Source organism: Ambystoma mexicanum, chromosome 1q (genome assembly GCF_040938575.1).
Source record: "Ambystoma mexicanum isolate Mex_15411 chromosome 1q, UKY_AmexF1_1, whole genome shotgun sequence".
Taxonomy (NCBI): Eukaryota; Metazoa; Chordata; class Amphibia; order Caudata; family Ambystomatidae; genus Ambystoma; species Ambystoma mexicanum.
In genome coordinates, this window is record NC_090922.1 from 849282131 (window position 1) to 849306286 (window position 24156).

The 24156-nt window shown below is 42.1% G+C and overlaps 1 protein-coding gene across 2 annotated transcripts in view; it reads left to right on the forward strand.

The window, feature by feature from the left end:
* Window positions 1-24156, forward strand: part of LOC138537956 (complement factor H-like) — a 498187-nt gene that overhangs the window by 458133 nt on the left and 15898 nt on the right. For both annotated transcript variants that reach the window (XM_069641492.1, XM_069641493.1), the window contains one exon: window positions 11690-11886. In XM_069641492.1, the coding sequence (XP_069497593.1) occupies window positions 11690-11886 (197 nt within the window). The remainder of the gene's footprint in view (window positions 1-11689; window positions 11887-24156) is intronic.

Below are 24156 nucleotides of genomic sequence, written 5' to 3' on the forward strand. Positions count from 1 at the left end.
ACCAGGTCTGCTTATGATTTTCACAGTGTCTCTCCGAGGTGGTTGATAAAGAATGTTGCTACTAGGTTATCAATCCATTCCCACTCTGTATGGTTCCAATGTAATACCCCATCCAATCTTGCTGGCATCTGCTGTCATCACTTTGGGAGAAGATGGTTGGTTTTCCAAGCCTTTGTAAATGTTCACATCCATCAACCACCATTGAAGAAACACACAATCTCCTTCTCATGGTGACCAGAGTCTCATTGGTATTTGTATCTGGTTTCCATTGTTGAAGCAGACGTCTCACTAACTGTTTTAGCTGGAAACATGTCCATGCAACTGATGAGATGCATGATGTAATTTCTAGTTGATTTTTCAGCCAATGATGGGCTGTTGGACATGGATGTAAGTGGATAGTGATTCTGTTCTTAATTTGATGAGCAGATTGTGGTGAAGGAAAAGCCTAGTTGTAATTCATACTGTAAACCACTCGAATGAACACTCCTGCTTGGGTCAGGTGAATTTGAAATTTGTCGAAGGTGATCACCCATCTGTGGCTCTCTAGCAGTGAGCTGATATTTCTGGTATGTAGATGTGTGAGAAAGATTGATCTGGCATGCATTAAACCATTCTACGTACAGGTGAATATTGATCCCCTGGCCATGTACAATCGTAACTAGGTAAGCAACAAACTTTGTAAGAACTCTGTGGGTGATTCTGAGTTCAAGTTAAATACTAGAATCCGAAAATGGTTGTTTCCTGCATAAAGGCGTGGGCATCTTTAATCATAAAATAGGTGTCTTTTAAATTGGCAGAGACCATATACTCCTCTTTTCTGAGATTGCCACAGATGGTTTGAACCAATTCCATTCTGAAAGAGATGTGTGCTACAAACTGATTCAGGTCTTTTAGATGCAGAATGGAGCAGACCACTCCTGTGAGTTTCCATACAAGTAGGATGGAAAAGTAACCCTGTGCCGGTTCTTCTAGGATACATGGGTTGTGAACATTTCTTGATTAGTTCATTAGTTTCTGGATATGTTCCAGTAAGGTGGAAGGTTTTCCAGTGCAGCGCATATGGAATTCTTAGGTGTTCATCACACCATGAGAAGAGAAGGAGTTGGAGTCATTGAAGACGAAATGTTTTACAATTATGTATTATCATTTACACTGCTTGAAAGCAAAGGCTCTGTCTGGGGAGGATAATGCTTCAATGTATTTGAAAATATAAGAAAAAATTGTCCAATGATATAAGACATTTCACAGGGTGATGTTATTGAATCTAGATTACTGCTTTTGAATGAGATATGTATGAGATATGTATGAGATATGGATGGCCATAAAGGGAGGTTATTCACAGAAGAATCTGCCTAATATATATCTTACTTATAAACTGTTGTGACTAAATTCATAGTGAGCAAAACAATACCAAAACCGCAAAAGAATGTTGGACTAGTAATACAACATTTAGACAGATCAACATATCCAATGTCCATCTGGAGCTAGATGTTTGAATTTAGTGCATGATGAATGCTGACAAACCTCAGAAGGTGACCCACCAATGGGTTGGTTGCCAGATCAGAATTATGTCCTGTTTACTTTAGTTGTTTGTATCATAAGTGAAATTCAGTGAATTATGACACAATAGGCTTATGTAGTACCAGACATCAAGGAAACAGGGGCTGTTTTATTTCATGAGTTTGTAAGTAAAATGTACAAAGATGAGATATATGTGCCCTATTCTTTGGGGTATGTTTCACACACTCTTGTTTGGAGCATATTAAGAGCAGCAGGACTGTAAAGTTACTTACAATGTTGACAGCATTGAATCATGAAGGATGCCTGTGATCAAGAAGGACACCAAGAGCCAGCCATGTAGATTTACTATGCCTACTTGGTGACTAGGTACTAGTAGGGCTAGCTGAAATGCACACTGGGATCCTCATAGAATAAACAATAAAAACCATCTCGGCAGTCCTCTCCCAAACCATTGTATCTCCTGCTGGCTTTTTGGTCGCCTGGGCTTCAGACCTCTGTAACCAATGCCCAGTCTTTAAAGTCCTCAGGAGGTTGCCTCTACTTCCCTCTTCTGCTGTTGTAGGATACCAGGGTTCCCAAAACCTCTTCTATTCTACATGTAGGACTCCAGGCTTCTCTGCGCCTTAATGACTGTCTCTGGCAGCAAGTCTTGTAGGTGACTGGACACTGGTCTTGGCCCTCAGTGAGAGTCAGAGGAGAGTCCCTACAGTGGTCTGAAAGTACCCTATACCTCCCATTCACCTTTCTGAACTTGCTGCAATTACCTGGCCCCTCCCATTCTTTCCGCTTTGTCTGCTCCTGTTTAGGGCTGACCTCGTCCACTGAACCCTTCATTCTCTGGATGGAATACTAGGCTGTGGCCTTCTTCACATCCAATGTCACCTTTTCCCTGCTGTGCTTTCTTCCCACTACCTCCGTACCACTCTCACCTTGAGTGTGACTGGGTTTGTTTCACTCCTAGGCCCTAATGTGTGTAAGCCATGAAAGGAAAGCCTTTTGGTAAGGAGGATATTATCAAGAGATGTTAGGTCAGATTTGGGTGAGTCTACAGACATTGTCAACGTGAGTTTGGAAAAGGAGGCTGGAGATGTGAGAAAAAAAAGTTGGTTGAAGAGTAGAAGGAGGAGGCAGGAGAATACCCAGTGATGGCTGGTGGAAGCAAATGGAGATTTACAGAATATCAGCAGGCAGTTGAAGAGAATAAGGAGGAACTTGGATGACACAAGTAGGCGGAAGAACCAAAAGAAGCAGAAGACATACAGGGCAGAAACCTGCTGGGCCTGATGTACTCAGTCTTTGTATTGAGTCTTGCTGTTCTACTTCCTTTCCCAGCATCATTTCCTCCTCTTCCTTCAGTGCCCTTTTTATCTTATGACCTCACCACATCATATAACTCTTTGTTGTTGTTCCCACCTCCTCCTTCTTCCTTTTGATTCCCTTCTCCACACCACTTTTGTTTTTAGATCCTACCATCATCTTCTTTACTACTACAACCTCCAGATTTGCCACCACCTCCTTCTCTACACCTCTCTTCCTGATTCTTCCACTTTTTAAATTCCACCACCTCCTTCTCACTACTCTCCTTTCTTGTGTTACCACCTCCTTCTCTACAATATCATCACCCGAAGTTAACACTTCTTGCGTTGTCACAAACTCCTTCTCTCCACTTTCCTCTCCCGATGTTACCCTGCCTTAGTTGCTGTTGCCTTCTTCTTTCCACTTCCTTTTCCTGATGTTACCATTTCCTTAGTTGCCACTACCTCCTTCTTATCCATGCCAGTTCTCTTCACCTTCCCTTACCCTCTGCTTGCAACACTAATCCAGCCTCCTCTGTTTCTCCAACTCTCTCTTTTTCCATTGTTATTCGATCTCCAGTGTTCTCCTAAAAATGAGTCTCCTGCTCATACATCAGAAGCCTTGCAGCAGAGGCTGCTGGATTGTGAACTCTTCTCTTGCCTTCAACTGTGTGAGCTTTCTCAAGAGGGTCTGCAGCTGTGGAAGAGAATTGAATAAGGGCTTTGATTAGCTCCTGCTTTCGGTGACCCCTGGCCCTCATTGTGGATAAGGGGTCTGGAAAAAAGTTATAGAAGGTACAGCTGCCATATTTGAATTTCAGTTGTTCCTTTCAGTCTTCCACACAGTAGATGCGGTCACCTGAGATGGAGCCGAACCTGAGGGATTTTCATCAGTCACACTGTGACCTTGAAGTGCAAACATTAATATTTGGAATTCTTGTTTTCTTATTCTTGGCTGGATTAGAAATATGGAATCGTTGCTGGTAGGTTTCAAGCACAGGGAATAGGATGTTTCTGTCTCTGTGGCTCCCTTTTCTAACAGGTCACTATAAAGGAGGAACCCCGGTAAACACAACCCCACAAGGGCATGGGGAAGGTGTCTACTCTGACTAAACCCGGGGGGCGTTAAGACTTCAATATATGAGACAGAGCTCAGTCCCACAAGGTGCACCAAGAAACTTACTGACAGTAACTAAAAACCATCATAAAAAACAAACAGTCAGTTTTTAATCAAATATCATCATTAAAACGTTATTAAATAAACTGGTTTACAAAACCAACATATACGTCAAAGTAACACACATAAAACATAGAGCATCTTGAATTACATTCAATGTATATTCATTACAAATTGATATATATGCACACAAGACAGATCCCTAGTGTACTATTTTCTTAATTTGTTCATAGTCTGATGCAGCAATTTAGTCTTTAGTCCCTGTTTCAATCCAGAGAATTATCTCAACATGTTTCTGTTCTTAAGCAGCCTAGTCTTGAACATTCATCAGGAGAAGAAAAATTACGAAGTCCTCGTACACTCATAAGAGTCCGGTAATAAAGGAAAGCTGGATAGGGTGCAACCTGTGGGGTTTTGATAAGAGAAAGAACAAAGTGTCAGCTCTTGGTATGTTAATATCTTTGCTGTGTTCACATGAAGGTGAACAAAAGAACCAGGAAAGGCGGAAAATATACCTTAATAGGTGCTTGTGGAGGCTCTCAACTTCATCAATAAAGTTGTCATTGGTTGGAGAATTGAGCCTACTGTGTATCTAATACAAAAAAAGCGCTAATTACAGCTTTTATTTTAAAAGAGGAAAACACCATGGACAACATTACCATATGGTCAATTATCTTAAAGATTCGGAACGCTATGGGGAAACTGTTGCTCTCACCTGTAGAGGGCTATCGCCACCTTCACATAGAGATGAGGCCACTTTAGTGGAGGTAGGACTAAACCTTAGTCTCCTAACTGTTAAACTTTGGCACCCGCCAACGTAGAAATTGCTGTGAGGGCCCTAGGGGGAGAGATTGGGCAAGAATCTAATCAGACATGTAATCAGCCCCTAGAAACAATACTGCTGGAGCTGTGACACATGGAACTTCAGTGGATAGAGTTAAACAAATACCTTTAAAGTTCACGGAGTAGTTGTGGCTCAGTAATAGGTTGGAGACTTCCTTCCACAACACAGTCCCTGGGGTAGTTAAACAAGATCTGTAGGGTGTAGCAGTCCACAGAGCTGTAACAATATAAGGATAATACCGGGCCTTAATAGGCTACGTGTCCCACTGGGTTGACCGCACCATATAGATCACCCAGTGAATATATAAATAGTGGGAAGGTAAGGTTTGTAATTACGATCCACTACCTGTGGTCGTAGAGTAGAAATCGTCTACTGTTTTAAATGTCGCTACTCAATTAGGGGTGCAGGACTACAGCCACTCGGTTCCGAAGTCTGTCAGTTCTGCAAATTACATTAAAACGAGTGGTTAAGCTCATCACTGCGGGCCTCATAGATGCACTACCATTGTGTGGCAAGAATGGAGGGCTGCACTTACCGAGTACTTAATCAGTAACACAGAATATGGGGCTGGACAGTGTCCGAGCAGAAGCAGCCGTTCCTGTCAGGCACAGTGATGTGCGTGCCTCACCCCCTGTGCGTATCCAGTCGGGCACGCGCGGCTACCAGTGTGTATGTATGGGTTGCCATGGAAACCTAGTACTTCCATTATGTTTACAGGTCTCCAGTTAGAACGGAAGGTGAACCCGCATATTGGAGTGGTGAAGTGTACTTCGAAGTGGAAGTAAAAATCAGTATGTACACAGGCGATTGCACTGCAGAACGGCATGCTGGTGACTATTATTGATCTCCTGGATCTCGAGTGCCACATGTGGAAATTATAGTTTATATTTTATACACTTTCAAAAAAATTCTTTCTAAAATGTATGAAGGCGACAAGCAAATAAATGAAATGAGCAGGTCAATGGAACGTGCAAGTTAATGGCCTCAGCCAAAAGAACGGGAGACACCCATAGTGGTGTATAGTAAAACGTGAAAAGTGAAAAAGACGGCTGTCATAGTAAAGCATGCATCCATAGCCCCATCTAGATGACCAACTGGGATATGAAAGGGGATACTTAATTAATGTTATCGTACACAAACTTAAGTGAATAAAAGCAGGGCTATATCTAGAGAGAACTGTCTAATTTACCTCGTAAGAAAAAGGGGCTACGGAGTATTAATTAACAAATCCTATGTGTGCAAAAGCATGTACATTGCATGAAGATGGATATGAGACGACTATCCCTAATCGTCTTGATGCTAAGTTGTTACATCTCAGACGTTGTGGAAAATCATTTAGATAATCTAGTACATTAAATACCTCTAAAATGTCAATGTTCGATACACAGGCAGTTCCCTCTCCTGGATACACAAAACAATGTATAGAGTTCCACTGGTAAAACAACAAGGTTACAACATCCCTAGGTGTTATTACGAAATAACAATCATTTCCATATAATCATTTTGAGAAATGGGTGTGGTGCCCCTTGAGTTTAGTGCTTAATTTTGTTCCACTCCACAGAGTCATTCAACCCCCTGGAATCACTTTGCAACATATATATAATTTGTTGCTCTTTTCTAAATAGTCTATTTGCCAAAGTTCGGGGTTGCCACCTTTCAAGGCTAGAAGTACTGTCCAGGTGAATTCATCATGTCCGTGCTTCAGCTTGCAAAAATGTTTGACCATCGGGGCATTTTCACCCTTATTTTTTAGGCAACTCTGATGTTCAATAATACGTTTTTTAACTTTGCAGATAGTTTCACCCACATATAGAAGTCTACAGTTGCATTTCATGAGGTACACTACATGATCAGCGTTACAATTTGTCAGGCTTTTTTGGGTCCATGATTTTCTAAGTCCTAAATTGAGCTCCTTACTTTTAGTAGTCAATTTACAAACACCACAGTTCCCACATCTATAGTGGCGGGTCGCGGGTGTTAAGCCCCAGACGGTAGTCAAATTCGTAGTGTGCGGAGGGTTGGATTTCAATTTGCTGCAACTAACTCTATTGCCAATGGAGCTACTTTTTTTATATGCAAAGATAGTTGGACGTAGCGGAATTTTGGAAGTAGCAAATGTTTTCCAATGTTTCATAATGATAATCTTGATTTTCAGACTCTGGTCTGTGAAAGTGTTCACACACACGATTCATCTCTTGGCTTCTTGGGTTTACCTTCCAATAAGGACTCTCTGTTATTGTTGAAAGCACGTTTAGCTGTATGTTTTACCAACTTCTTGGGATACCCTCTTTGTTTTAATTTCTTGTTGAGTAGGTTTGCTTCAACTTCATATGTAGCATTGTCTGAGCTGTTCCTTTTAAGCCGCAAGAATTCACCAAATGGTAAATTATCCCGTACATTTTTAATATGGTGACTGGTATAGTCTAGAAGGGAGTTCTTATTGGTAGGTTTATGGCAGGGCTTGATTTTGAGGATCCCTTCTGATGGTAAATCGTCAAATCGAGTAAATTAGTAGTCTCATTACTTGCGGTCATAGTAAATTGCAGGTGTTGGTTCCGAGTATTGAGCCATGTGAAGAAGTTGTTAGCATTTTCCAGAGCACCTTCCCAAATCACTAGAACGTCATCAATATAACGGTTCCATTGCTTGATGTTTTGTTTGAAATTATTTGTTTCGCTGTAAATATTGGCCTTTTCAAATGTTTCGACATATAGATTGGCCACACTGGGCGCCATAGTGGCTCCAATTGCTGTTCCCTCAACTTGCTGGCAGTAAACTCGAAGTATTTCTATTTGATTGCTAGTTCTGCACACCACACAATGAATGAAGTTGGTACCGGGTCATTGTCAAGCCTGGTGAGCAGGATCTCTTCTACGGTGTCCAGTGTTGCCTGTTGAGGTATATTAGTGTACAGTGACACTATGCCCAGCCCAATAAGTAAGGAAGTTTCAGGATTGAAATGGCGATCTTCATAGAAATTGATCACATCTCTAGAGTCTTGTAGGTAAGATTTAATTTCTTGAAAATAGCCTTTTAAGTAGTGGTCTGCAAATGTGGAAAGAGGTTCAAGAACCAAGTTAATACCCGCAACTATGGGTCTGCCTGGTGGTTTGATGACACCTTCGGAAGGGTGTAAAAGGTGGGGACAGTAGGTTTGGTATTATAGAGGAAGTCGGCCTCCTGTTTGGAGATCCATTTGTGTTATTTTGCTTTTCATACTTTCTCTGCAATTAAAAGTTGGAGTTCTTTAGTGTGGTCATCCCTGAGAGGCATGTAGTAATCTCTATCACCTAATTGGGTTTCACGTTCACTAATGTAGTCTTTCTTGTTCTGAATCACGATACTGCTGCCTTTGTCAGCTTTTTAACTGTGATGGAGGTATTTGCAGCCAAAGATTTTAAAGCTCCTTGTTCTGATCTAGTCAGATTCTGAAAGGGCCTATGTTGGTTAACTTCAATGGCAGTGATGTCGGCATTGACTGTCTTCTCGAAACTGAGTGATTCAGGAGAGAAACTATTAGCTGGAGGGTAGAATGTGGAGGGGTTACACAGGCCCGTGTGGTGGATCTGGGTTTGGCTCGTAGTATCCGGTACTTGTGCAAAGACCTCTCTCAGGTGGAACTTTCTCATCAAATTTTTGAACTCAATGCGGAAATCGAAGGGGTTGTGTTCTTTCCTGATGACATAGCTTAGTCCTTTATTAAGGACTTGTTCCTCAGCATCAGTGAGTTGGTAATCAGAGAGATTTATCAGAAGCGATTCCCGCTTCTGGTTTGTTTTGTTCCTTCGTCCCAGTTGTTGCGGTTCTGGCCCTGGTTTAAAAAACGGCCTGGTTACTCCTTCCACCATTCCCTGGATGTCTCATAGGTTGCCCTCGTCCCCGTTTAGTTGCTTGTTTTTGGACATCTGATGTACCTTCTCTGTGCGCGCTGGTGGCTCCAGTTTCCCCACCCCAGCAGCCATGCACTGGAACACCCTGCCTCCTCACCTAAGACTCATTAAGTCCCACCTAGCTTTTTGTAAGGCTATCAAAACCAGACTCTTTGTGTGAATTATATCTGTATCCTCCACTGCCTATTTGCCTGCCAAACTGTAACTAAGAGCCTCTGGCACCCGTATGTAATCTTAAATCTATGTATCCTCTGTAACAGCGCCTCGATGCCTTATGTGCTGCAAGTGCGCTTAACAAATGCAAATAAATTAATAAATAGATCATCTGGATCACTGCTACCATTGCTAGTGTTGTAAGATGTGTTTCTAAATCTTACTCTTCTGTTGTTTCGAGTTGGAGCATTCAGCTGGAGCGTTTTGTTAACATAGTCGCCTTTCACATAGGGGAACGCTTTTTTCTAGCCTTAAAAGGAGGCAACCCCCAAACATTGGCAAATAGACTATTTAGAAAAGAACAACACATGATATATATGTTGCAAAGTGATTCCAGGGGGTTGAATGACTCTGTGGAGTGGCACAAAATTAAGCACTAAGCTCAAGGGGCACCACACCCATTTCTCCTATGTAGCCCTCTACAGGTGAGCACTACAGTTTCCACACAGCATTCTGAATTTAAGATAATTGACCATATGGTAATGTTGTCCATGGTTTTTTGCTCTTTTTAAAAAAAATGTATAATTAGCGCTTTTTTGTATTAGATACACAGTAGGCTCAATTCTCCAGCCGATGACAACTTTATTGATGAAGTTGAGAGCCCCCACAAGCACCATTTAAGGTATAATTTCCACCTTTCCTGGTTCTTTTGTTCACCTTCATGTGAATACAGCAAAGATACTAAGCTACCAAGAGCTGACACTTTGTTCTTTCTCTTATCAAAACCCCACAGGTTGCACCCTATACAGCTTTCCTTTATAACCAGACTTTTTTGAATGTACTGGGACTTCGTAATTTTTCTTCTCCTGATGAATGTTCAAGACTAGTCTGCTTAAGAACAGAAACATGTTGAGATAATTCTCTGGATTGAAACAGGGACTAAAGACTAAATTGCTGCATCAGGACTAAGAACAAATCAAGAAAATAGTACACAAGGGTTTTATCTTGTGTGCATAGGGAGGATAGCTCAGCGGCAACGTGCGCGCCTTGGAAGCAAGATGACACGAAGCAACACAGGTTCGATCCCCGGGTCAGCACTTAGAAACCTCTCGGTGTTTAAGCACGTTATAAATACGTAACTAAGACAAACAAAAACCATTATGCAACCAAAGAAAACCAATTGCTGTAACAGCGCCTCGATGCCCGCAGGCTGTGTGAGTACTCTAAAAAATACAAAAAAATATATCAATTTGTAATGAATATACATTGAATGTAATTCAAGATGTCCTATGTTTTATGTGTGTTACTTTGACGTATATGTTGGTTTTGTAAACCAGTTTATTTAATAACCTTTTAATGACGAAATTTGATTAAAAACTGTTTGTTTTTTATGATGGCTTTTAGTTACTGTTAGTAAGTTTCTTGGTGCACCCTGTGGGACTGAGCTCTGTCTCTTATATATTGAAGTCCATTTTCTAACAAACAGATTGTATCCCCAGCACAGGCATCATGTTTCAGGTAACAATGAAGTCTTGGTCGGCAAGTTGGTTTTGGAAGGGCTAGAGCTTACAAACTTTATGTGACATGCCCACAAGATTCTGGTGTTCAGTGCAGTGTAATGTATCTTTATTGAATGTACATTGTCAGTGCTGATGGATGATTATTAAGGTTTCAGGGCATATGCTTGTGTTGATAGAACTTGGAGAAGGATTTTCCTTAAATGGCCATACCGTTGCTTCGTGACTTTGGCTGCAGGATTCTCTGTACATCACAACAGATACTTCAAGTAGAGGGAGGTAACTACAGTTTTCCATATCAGGCTTATGGAACTCTGATATGGTCCAGAGCTGGCTGTAAAAAAGTCAGTTGAGGGAGAATGTGACTGTAGCCATTACACCTATACTCAGTTGGAGGATCTCTTTCCACAGGTGGGTTTGCAGAAATGCCATGTGAGGGTACCCTACAAAGTGTCGGCCACTAGCGGAAAGTGACCAGGTTATCCAACCCATTCAAACACTGGATCTATCATCCACTGGATCAGGTAACACAAGGCCCCTTGAGCCACTGTTCCAGTTGTTGTCAGACTCAGGCAGGGGACTCTGGCACACCTATTTGTCTATTCAAACTTTCTTTGATATCTTATGCATACAGGTTATGTTAGATGATTTCAGGGGTGAAAGGAGGCCCAGGGATTTGTTGTTGCCCTCTTTGTACACATTTAAAAGGGGGCCCAATTTGCAAAGATTCCCAGAGAAGCAAATTAGGAGATGACCAGTGCAACTCAGATGTGCTCCCATTACCACTAAAATTGATGAATAACAGGAAAATTCTTAAAATGCTGATGTGCCAATGTGATTCACAGAGACATGCTCAAGGGCATCTCAGAGGTACCCCAGGCAGCACCCGACTGTCTCTAATTGTAGGCTTTGGGAATGAAGTATATCATTACAGGAACACATCTGAGGTGCTCAGGCAATCGCTTAATTTGGTTGAGTGCATATCTTTGTGAATGTGTCCCAACGGTTGCACATGTAACTCTTTTAACCTGTATGTTTCCTCTTTTAGAATATTACATGGATGCACTTAGCATTATTTAAATGTCACATTTTATTTCCGCCATGTTTTGTAAGGGGTATTGAAGTGGTATATAATGAATGCATATGTCATACTCTCATACCTTAAAAGTACAACACAACAATTGTAAAATGAATTTGAAAAACGTCTACTTCACTTCTGTTGCTGCAGTATGACTCTATGTGCATATTCACACAGTGAATATTGTTTTCTTGACTGTGCTACCATTTTGCAGAGGGATGTCCGCTGCTGCAAGAACGACTTGATAGTTTCAACATACAGTTGAGCCATAGATATGCAGACAAACGATATCTGGTGAATGGTGAATCTGTTCAGTTCCTTTGTAACCATGGATTCAAAATACACAGAAGCTCTAGCAGCATGCTGCAAGAATGTGACAACGGAATCATTGTGTATCCAAAATGTGTCAAGGTAAGTGTGACTTGCAAAAATGTAATCCAATAGACTGTAAATATATATTCCCTGTAGTTATGTACCCACTCACTGAAAGATTTAGGGAACAAAACAACTTAAATGTTAAATCTAATTTTACGGTCGCTTTTACTTTTCTGTTCTGTTACATAGGATTTGTAAAGCACAAATCTACATTCGACCTCCTCGTCCCTTTTCCTCTTCTAAGTTTTCCTCTGAGCCAGGAACTCTTTTCATATTTTTTAAGCTCCACCTATTTGGCCATGGGAGGTGTAAGACCGCACCTTATCCCACAATCCTCCTGTTTTTTCCTGTCTTCCAAAGAGGAACCATAGAAGTCTGTCCGGCAAGTTCACATATACTGTATGTATTCCCTTTTTGCTTGGATGAATGGATCATGGATCGTTGGGAGGGTCTGGCCTCAGATTTCTTCCTGGGCTCGAGCTCTAGAGACAGGTGACTGACCGTGCAGTCATTCCATCTGTGATTGTGCAGTACCTAAGGCTCTGCTTGGCAAGGACATGCATCAGGGAGTAGTAGTGACATTTCCTGTAGAAGTCAGGATGTTTAGATGTCTCTGCTGCCTAGAGACAGTGGCAGATTAAAGTATGGATTCAGACCCTTTTTATGGATTCAAGGGCAACGCTAGTATACGCACACTTACCTTCCGGAAGACTTCATTTGGCACAGCTGTAAAGGATGACCTCAAAGACTGTCAACTATTGTATGCAGTGACAGGGTACAGTGACAGAATTCAGTTTAGAAGACTAGTATATAGGCCTTTATTTACTTTGCAAGGAAATCTGTTATTCAAATTCTTAATTTATTTTCAATAGAGATGACGAAGAATATTAGCAATACAATTTGCTATGACTATAATTACATAGTTACTTCATATTCTTCATTTATAAATGTAATTATGAAGTATAATAAAAATATTTTTGTGTATGTTAACCACATTTCAAATACGTAGATTCTATACTATCACAATAGACACAGGCACATACTTTCTTTCATATGATTTATTTTTTTAAATAAAACTTGTCATCTAGAAATTAATGTGTTCATGTAATATTACGGGAAGGAGAATTGTAAATTTAAGTGTGAACATTGCCTATTTGTATAACACTTTTAAACATTTTTCTACATCTCTGTATTCTTCATATTTTCTTTTACTACTGCATCTACTTATCATACTATAGTTGAAATACCTGAAATAGATTTAGCTGGATCAGGTACTTTCCCTGCAATTTCTTTTTTAGTGTAATTGTTTACTAATATCTGAAATTCAAACCATTTGCTTAACGTTACTTAATTTAATTTTACATTTTATAAGTTGAGAAGAATTACAAAAGAATGCACCACATGTAATCATGTGATACTTGTGTATGACTGTATTGTTCCATGTCATGTTGTTATTATTGTAAGTGTAATACCTTAAAATATGTATCAAATGTGGGCAACACAAATACTCTAATTTATATAATCAGTAATGTCATATATGAGGTAATTATTGATCTCATCAGTGATGTGTATGATGTCATCAGTGATGTCATCATTGTGGTCATATGCTGTGAAACAAGGGACACAAAGGTAAAGTGGACTTCCTTGAAAAGCCAGTGCTGAATTTCAAAGGTTTTGTTGCGTTAAATCTGATCACCTGAACTCTCTTGAAACCAATGTTTTTTCACTAAATAACAAAACACCAATAAGTTATAGTTGGAAAAAAGGGTTGACAAAATCCCTTACACCCGGCATGTTAAAATAGGGTAGCCCATTTGGGCCAAGTCACACATTCCACAAAGCCACCGAGAAGCCATCGCTGGAAATGGACCTCCAGTTCGGATCCACATCAGCAAGGCATTGTGGGTATGAAAATTAGCCCATATTCAAACCTTTTACTCCAGGAAATTGTCTTTGTCTTAGAAGGCATTGCTACTTTATACATAGCTTAATCGACCCAAGACATTCATTTTGCAAGGCTGTCAGGACAACCAAATACCTAGTTTTGCCCTAATTACTACTCACCTCTGTACTCCCACAGAGCATGAGTAATTTTGTGACAGAATGACACAAATCTATAAATGATTCCCCCCAAATATAACTGCCCCCAAATATGACTGCTAGACACACCACTACCCACTTCTGGCACCGGGTCATCTAATGGGAAATAACCACATGAGTTATACCTACAAAAGAATTCCCCTGGCACACTTCTTTGTAAAATCTGAATAAGGTAGTTGGTGTGGGGGTGGGGTCACAGTCTGGAACAAGACCAGAAATCATGTAGGAAGAAAGCCATCCAGGTCATTCACGCAAGCTGCACAGTGCCCAGGTGGCAGGGAAGTCATATCTGCGTGCAAAGCACAGCTTAGAAAGTGAGACAATGAGAGCTACAGTCAATGCTCCTTTTTTGTAGCCAGCCTGCACCTGGCCATGTTGCTGCTGAGAGGTAAGAAGAGGTGTTAGTGGCCTACCAGTGGACACCAGCCTAAAGGCGACAGCAAAACCCCCTGTAATAACACACTTATTCCTATTTTTTAAAAAGGAGTTCGCACAGACCCAAACAACTACCGTCCGATTGCCCTCCTTGATGTCATTGGCAAGATGTTTGCTTCTTTCTTGCAGCAAAAACGGTCGAAGTGGGCTGAAGACGTCGGCATCCTAGACATCGGATGAACTGGATTTACTAAAGGGTTTGGTGTTGAAGTGAACCTAATGCTGTTACATCTGCTGAAGTTGGAGGCGATCAAGGAGAAGAAAAACTTATTCCTAGCATTTATAGATCTACGGCAGGCATTCGATAGCGTGAATCGAAAAACCTTGTGGAAGAAGCTTGAGGAATGGCATTGTTCCGATGAGATCTTGCAACCTATCATATTGCTACATACTAAAACATCAATCAGAATCTGATAAAATGCTGACGATGATGTCACTGACAAATTTGCAACAGAATGTGGGGTCAAGCAGGGTTGGCACTGGCGACATTACTGTTTAAACTCTATCTAGCTGATCTATCAACAGCATTCGAAACCTGCCACGCTTGCCCCTGAAAGTAAATGGCCATCATCTAACATGGGCTATCTACGCAGACGACCTAGTGTTATTAGACACTACACAGATAGGCCTCCAACGCCTTCTGAACCATTTGGTTGTGTACCTGAGAAATAATGATTTACAACTAAATGCCCAAAAATAAAAGATACTTTCATTTGGAACAAACCTCAGGAAAAGAGAGAACCATTTCAAATGGTTTGCGGCAGATGAACAGTTAGACAAACCAATGTCTATTCGATGTCTTGGAATACTGTTTAACAAATCAATCAGAGAATCAAATTGGATTCTTGATTTTAAAAACAGGATGAAAAATCTAACTATACAAGGTATGAAATTATATGCCAACTACGGGAAATCTACCACCAAACAGGTCCTAATGTTCTATCGCCAAAAGGTGTTGGCCACAATTACATTCGGGAGCGAAGCTGGGCTAAATATCAACAGTTCCGTGTGGGACCCTCTAAAAGGCCAATTCTGGTGTAGAGTCTTATATCTTCCTGGATGCATGCCCATTGAGTCCATACAATATGAACTCAGACATCAATCAATATCAGGGATGGTTCAATGGAAGTCCATCTCAATGTGGAGAAAAATGTCATTAGTTCCACCGAACCCTGCTTATAAAATCTTTGCCTCTACAACCGAAAGACCTCCCATTGGACTGTTGAAAGTGTGGTTGTCAAAGATTCTCCTCCAACTGACTAATGCCGACATTGATATGGGCACCCTATTACATAACCCGTGCGCTGCAAAGAAAAAATGGTTACTCTGTGATTGGATCAAAACGAAAAGTAAAAGAGCATCACACACAATGTCACTCTACCTGGGGTTCGAACAAGATTGCAAAATATCTAGAGAAGTTTCCTAGCAGGCACCATAGAGACCAATTTCTACGCCTACATTTGAACTTATATCATACGAAAGAAGTTTAATTCTTTAGAGATTCCAAACAATCAATTTCGATACTACAACCAGGCTGTTGAACCTGTGAAACATCTGATTGCTGAATTTCTAGAATTGAGACCTAAGCGTTGTTTATTTCTGCTGAAATGTGCTCCTATAAATTATGATCTAGAGCCATGGTGGTGGACAATCTTGTCTGGCATTAACAATCTCCTAACTTGTGCAATTATTGACTATCTTGACGCTGTCTTGAAAATGTAAAAAAGTGGCGAAAACAAAGACAAAGATCAAACTGATAAAAGTGAGATGGATTGGAATTGAAATTGTCATAAGAAGTTTGTAATAAACTAAGAAATGTACTAATTACAAAATAAATAAATAAACACGCTTAAGTGTGCATACATTCAAATGATGCATTCAATGAAAGCACTCTGCTGGTGTTTCATGTGATCCTGCTTCCCGTAATACACTGAATAAACTTGTCTAGGATGGCAGGCAATGTGGGCAAGAGGATGACATTAGGGCCTCGAAAAGGACCCTTCAGGTTTGACACCATGTATGGTTTGTCCCTTCTGCCCTTTCTTGTGATGGCCCTGTGTGTAAAACTGAGTGATTGTGTGCATGAGCGCAGAGCATGTGCCACATGAGGTACCTTCTTGGTGAGAGTGACAATAGGCCGCAAGGTGTGCAATGGGTGAGCAGAATACAACCGTAGCAGAGAATTTCACTGCATGCTTCAATCTTCACCATATTCTTGAATTACTGGTTATGGGTTATGGCAAATGCACAGAGACAGGGTGCAATGACTGTTAAATAAATGTGGGTTAGTGGGATTAGTACAGTAGGTCGAAGCTGGATTCCTGTGCGCTTGAATGGTTTGGGCGATTAAAGTTGCAATTTTAAAATTAAAAAGAGAAAATATTGTCACAATGTACAGCGATTCATGAAGGTCGGCTGCATCAGCATGTTTCGAATAATTGATAGTGGGAGGTTAAAGTGCCTGTCATCAATCAAATAAGATTTTGGTAGAAAAAAAGTACCTAGCGTGTAATCTCTCTGCCTTGTGTTATGGTCCACTGCTTTCGTCTCTTCAACTGTGAATCGGTTTACCCTTTCACACATTTTCTCCCCAAGAGCAGGAGCTAGTGTGAGTTCTTACATTTGCTAGTATGATTTCATGAATGTGAAGGCAGGAGTGGGCAGGAACGTAATGCGTGGATGCTTTAGGGCAGGCATCATATTTACTGTTTAGGGTATCAAAGGATGTATTGCCAATTCCATTGGGTTAACATCAGTTTCAACCTCAAGGTGTACATGCAAATGTTCGAGTGTGCATAACTTGTTGTACCAATTTCGGTTGGGTGATATTGTATGTAAATATGTGCTCTGTAAAGCGCTTTGGATTAAGGCGCTATATACATAACACATCGTTATCATTATCATTGTTTACATATGCATTGTTTTAAGGACATGTTTTGATTTATCTGAACTACAAGTCCCAGAAGGCAATTGGTGGAACAGTTACAGGTAGCCAGCTGGAGTGTTTTCTTTGCAGGAATAATGGTCTAACAAATAGATTTGAGGTCAGTGACAATCACTGTAAAGACTGGAAGGGGGTATCTGTACTTCTCTCCTCTATTTGGTTGGGACAAATGCACAGAGAACCCCAGCCATGATTCTCTATATGGTAGCTTGCACGAGCAATCAAGGTGTAAGCCCTCAGGAGGTGATGCAGGCAGGCTCTTCAGTACAGTGAGTCCCCAAGCACCACAAAGGAATGTCCACACAATGTGGCTCTCATTCTGAGTTTGGTGGTATCCTGGCAGTAGAGCCACCAGGATACCGGCAAATGTAGATACTGTGTGTGGCACTGCATTACAGGTGCCGGAGTGACAGTGTAAATCCCCAATAGGACTCCATGAGGAGATTTCCCGGCATTACCATTACCGGCAATGCTGGTGCTGGTAATGGTGGCTTTTTTTTGCCAGTAGGGCACCTTTCTTACCTCCAGCTGGAGGTAACTCAAGGACCCACCACTGGCAAATCCGGAGTCGGCCGGTCCGGTAAAGTGGCGGTATCCATGAACACTGGCACTTTTTTACCAGACCGGCTGACTCAGATGGAGGCTGTATGTTAGGTGATAACACAGCTTCTTTATATAAAATATGGTTCAGTAATATATACATATAAATATTAACACTGTGTACTCAGGCAGTTCTTTCCAATGAGTGGCAAATATATACAATCTATGTCGTACAGCACAATACTTAAATTCAGTAATAAATGCACCAACTGCAGACAGTTTCCAATAGGCATGTGAATTCTTAAGTGAGGTGTATCAGCATAGATTAGGGAAGAAAGGTAGGTTAGTTATGAATAGTGCCAAAATGTTTTCTTTAGACTAGCTAAATAATTCTGTGTGAGGATCCCGCCCCCACCTGGGCAACAAGTAATGGAAAATGTAGGGAGTAATGGATCCTGTCTTTTACAGCCCAGTCCAAACCTGTTCAATTACCCTCTACTTTTTTCTTAAAGGTTCCACCACCCCCAAAGTACCTGACAGGCTGCAGGAGAACAGGATCCAAGATGAACCTGGGACACCTGGGCAACTCCTGAGGCTAGAAGATCCTCTTCCTCCTCACAGTACCTTTGGTGCCTCAGCAGGTGTAGTGGCAGAGTTTCTCGGTCTCACTTGATGATTCCCTACGAGGATGGAACCCACTTGGAAGAAGGAGCCACTGGGATGCTGAGTCCAAGAAGAAAAATGGAACCAAAGTATTTCTGAGGTGCAGCAGTTTTGCCCTTCGTGGTGCTATCCTTTTGCTGACTGTAGAAGTCCTGGGCACGCTACACTTGGGTCCTTAAAGGCTTGGCAGATGATATCAAGACCCCTGGGACCTTCGATTACTTCTGGCGGCAATGGGTGTATAGGTCACATTTGGTGTTGGTTTTGAAATATTGCAGTTTTCCACCTTTCGGTTCTTCAGTGCAGCAACTGCAAGCCAGATCTCCGGATTCCATCTGGTAATGTAGACTTGTCCACTGGAGTGGACCACGCACCCTCATCAAGACTGTACCCTCAGGATGTCTTTTTATTGGTTTCTGGTGGCAGGAAACGCACCAGCGGACCTTTCTTCTGCACTCAGCGACCCTGGACCTTCTCCGGTGGGAAAAAGTGGTCAGTGATGATGGTAATGATGTCTCTTGAAGTATTTTTCAGCAGTTTGGAACTTTCGGGTGTCAAGCGGCACTATGCCAGTGTTCCCCCTCTTCTGGGTGGTAGATAGCAACAGGCTTCTAGCAGTCACAAATACTCCTCCGGACCATGGGTGACACCAATGGACTTCTTCGACACGAGATGTCCAGGCACTCATCTTCAGGACTCATGACGGCAGGCACACAGGACATGCTTCCAGGTTACTACGGATAAAGAGCAGCAGGTTGCACAATGGTCCCTCATAGCTCAGGGAGAGGCCTCTTTGATGGACCTCTCTTAGATTAGTCCTTGGAGCGGCACAGCATCATTTGGATTTTGATGTAGAGTAGCAGCCGCAATGTTCTTCCTCCAGCTGGACTCCAGGGAGCAGCTTCTGTTTCGACTTCAGCTTCTGAACAAGTTGGTGAGTGAGAGGTCCCCTGTTATACACAACTGGTCCCCATTCACTCATGCTGAGTCAGGCTCAGTCAACTAAACACGCAGATGGGCATTCATGTGGGCAGGCAGCCAATTATGCTCACAAGGATTCAGGCCATTCACTCCACCCAGACACCCATAACAAAGAATGTGGATTTGGTTGAGCACACAGTCTTTCAGCACACTGCACTGCATTGATGTCAGATGTAGTCAGGGGCATCTCAGGCATTGTGTCACACATAGAAACCAGACACCAGTATCTCAGAATGTGAGTTCACTTCAGACTCCTTTCATACAGGTCCCACCCCAAGGGTGTACCCATAACACATAGCCCTTGGGAAGGGTCCATTCAGTCTGGCAGGAGGCAGCCCCAGGGCCATATATGGTATTTCCACCCAACAACCTGTCAGGGGGAAGGGACAGAGCCAGGGCTTCCCGGGACTTTGGGCAACAAGGTAAAAGGCACTAGAAACCAAAGGCTACAGTAGACACCTTGCCTTCCTTCAGGAATCCATTGATTCCTATGGCAGGGCCTGGGTGTCCCACAAATGAAGGACACTCAGAGCCACTGCCAAGTCAGCATGTAGCCGCCACCAGTCCATACCCTGCTCTGTGGGAAACACACAAGTGCCCAGTAACACACATAAGGGGTACACGAGCGTACCCCACCCATGGGTGCCATAAGGGTATCTCAAAGGAGTAGTTCAACAAAAGGGACACATAAAGAGATGCACTGCCAGAGGTGTAGGATGGACCTCAGTGGCAGAAAACATAAAGAAAACACACAAAGAGAAGCAGTAGGACAAGTACTAGGAGGCCCTGTCCCTCCAAAAGGCATTTCCAGCATCACAGTCACCAATATTGAGAGCATGTAATTTGAAATCTGTATATTACTTAATTTATCAGGGGTCCTGGAATTGTTGGATATGGACATTCTATAAACATATTGTTTTGCAAATTTGTATTTGAAATGCTCAATAAAGTCCAACATGGTTACACAAAGAGCTGACAGTGCCCAGGTCTTAATTACAATGAAGATGGTAAGAAACTCACATCCTGCTTTCAGCTTGACATCTCTTCTTCTTACCGGTGGCTGGTGCCTTATGAAGCCTAGCAATTGTTTGTCTCTGAAAAAGTGTGACAATCCGTTGGAGATGCATGTGGGCCCCTTTGTGATGAGAACTGTGATTGTGCTCCCTGATGTGTGTTTTTGCCATTTAGATGCTACTACTGGGTTTGCCTCACCATTTGTGCTTACAAGTGTGAATCTGCTGAGTGTGATTTTGTTCCAAATGTGGTACCACCAAGTGTTGCCTAATTGATTTACTCCACTGGTTATGCTACAGAAATCCTTAAAATCCTAATTGTCTTACAACATTATTTTGCCACTGGGTTTGTCTCTTGGCTCTGCCCACTGGGCCATGTACCACTGCCTGTCTACATTTGTCTGCCTATTGCACCCTCATATACTTATGCTCCCTGACGCCATCTTTCTCTTGGGTTGTGTACCATTAGATATCTAGTGATTCTGCCATTAGATATTCTTTCTCTGTACTTTTGCCTAAAGCACTTATGAGCCTTGCTAAAATATGCCAAAATATGTCAGGTTGTGCCTGCTTCCATTGAGTAGCAAAGCCAGATAGTCCCGCACCTCCATTAATTATACTCACCAGTAGAATATATTGCTATGTATTCACTGCAATCTTAGGGACAAAATACTACCCCATCTTTTCTCTTTCCTTAATTTATCCTTTCACATTCCACATTTTCACAGTCTATTCTTTACTCACCTGCTCTTGGCAAGCTTGGCAGTCTCAGAATTCTGGATGTTATTTTTGTGTCAGTAAATGCAAGAACATAACAAATTGGACTCCATGATACACCGGTCCACTTGAGTGCATCACACAACTACACTCTCCTTCTAGGAGTTTATCACTTGAAACTACCTGCACGAAACAACTCCTATCTTGTGCTGATGCAATTCAACTGGCTCTTGAAATTCGACATAGAAACCTCTGGGTATTAAGCGTGTTATAAATAACCTATCATATCATATCATTCAAAAGGTAACACACGTTACCATCTGTCTCCAAAACTATAGTCTGTTGCTCGTACCCTGCATCCACTTTACCCCTCCCTCGCCCTCTTTCTCCTGTGTCTTTTCCTCCATAGACCACGTTTGGGATACCCCTGGCATGGACACAATAATTTGACCCACATAAAAGTCTCAGTGCTGTGAAGCCATACAGTGATAATAGTATACAGTATAAAGGCTTACCTACATAATATTTATGTGCTTGCTGGGATTTGCTCACCAAATGTACATTGCCATCACGCTGGCATATATTGTGGGCACAAGCACCATTATAAAAGTGTTTTAGAGTGACACTAGTGGCTTATATTTTGACACGGGTGGTATGATAAAGTGTTTCACAGGGTCATGCTTCCATATATCGTGGGTATCATCATGAACGCATATAAAGTATACTACTGGCACATATGTGGGCGCAGGAAGCATGAACAACATTTTACATGGCCATGCTGGCCTATTTTGTGGATACAGGCTAAGCAATATGAGTATGTGATTCACAGTGGCCATACTGGCATATATAGTGGGCAGAATCGTGAAAGTGTTTTAAAAAGCGACTCCTGCCAGATATTGCAGGTGTTGCATCATGAAAGTGTTTTAAAATGTACTGTTGGTGACCTGGCATCCATTCACGTTTTTCCATGACTTACCCTACAAAATGTATAGAAAACTTTATTATTTTATAACCAATTTGACTCAGAAATTATAGTGTACATTTCACCATTCTATCGTATTATGTAAAAATGTTAACGGTAAGACCGCTATGAATTACGCATGGTAATTCAAGGGAAAAACGATGCCACACCATTGTAAATATTCACCCACTGCCACTAACACTGAATCAATTAACATGCTGGTGTCCCCCTCTGGACTCCTGCATCCACACTTGCACTAGGCTCCAAAATCAGCGTTTTCCACTGGTCTGAGAGGAGGCTATGTCTGTGTTTCTCCTCATGCACACCTATGGCTGAGATGACTGTAGAGGGTGAAGGGAAGCACTTTGCTTTCATTTATTTTATTGAATCTAAGTTAATTTGCACATTTGATATGCCACTGTGGTATGCTGGGAGAAATCGGATCTCCTGGAAGGACAATGGCTCATTAATTGAATTACTGCCACTTTTACCATACCGCCGAATTATGAGTCAGTGGTAATACCATTGGCAGTAATTCCATTGTTGGTAATACAGTCGGGGGGGATTTCCGCCGATGGTATTACCACTGATGAGATTTCCGATGAGATCCCAAAACAGTATTATCGTCATATTACAATTTGGGATATGGCAGAAATACCATCAAAATTAGGCGCTTATACCACCAAAAACACAGTGCAGTTGCCTCCACATGAAAGGTGGAGGTAAATGCATACAGGTGACGGAAATGAAGCCACAGGTGTCCCAATCCACTCAGAAAAGGTACTTAAGACCCACCACTCCTTCACTAAACACACTTTCCAACACTATGCTGCCACTAGCCGTTCTAAACTTGGACGTGCGGCTCCGCCTGCTCTGCATTGAGCTGCAGAAGCTGGAAGAGCAACACAGGGTACAGGGCGCAGAAGAGAGAAGGATTAGGAGGAGGTGAAGCTATGCAAGGTAACTACCCATACCCAGGGTGAGGCCCACACCCTGGTAACTGGCAACCAGCTAATCACCTACTACCCGATGAACAAGGAGACCATAGCTGAGCTTCGCAACCTGATCTAGGATAACAGAGAGCAGGATCAACATCAGTACAGCATTACCCCCACTGCTGACGCTTGTGTTGGCCCTGCATGTCTTGGCAATAGACACCTTCCAGCACACTAAGGGCATGCTGCACGGCATGTCCCATCCCACATTTACCAATGTTCTCATGCAGGTGCTGGAATCACTCCTTTACCATGGCACATCTCCCTGTCCACCCCCCCCCCCCCCGGCATAGAAGACTGTTAGAAAGGCACGTTTATATGAAGCAGCGCGCATGCCCATGTGACATTGGTGGCTCCCCTTGCATCCAAAGAGGTATAGCGCAACTGGAAGCAGTATCACTCTCTGAATATCCAGGTCACCTATGAGCCTGACCTCCACATACCACACTGCTGTGACCCGCTTCCCTGGTTCCACCAATGATGTCATGGTCCTGCAGAACAGCACACTGCCTGAATACATGGAGAGGCACAGAGAGCAATGGACGTGGATGTTGGGTGAGTACAGATGCCATTACAGAAACTATTCTCGCAGCACTAGTGATATGCCATGTGAAGGGGGGCATTACCACAACTGAAGAACGCATGCCCGTTTAAGGCCCTGTATATGCAGGAACTGCCCTCTCACCACACACATGACAGTCTACAACCCACAGGGATTGATTGTTGCAGTAAATCACAAATGCATATTGCCCCAACAGCCTAGCAACACACACAAAGGACTAGAAGAACCACAATGCAACATTACACATCCCTATACATGGAACAATGCGGTTCAATGCTGCACCAAAAGAATGCCACACTGGCAAAAGTAATGCAATGTACTCAGGTAACCATTTATGTGAAGCCCTTGTGAAATAGAAGCAGACCACAGAGACCTTCACAAGTACAACTAATCAC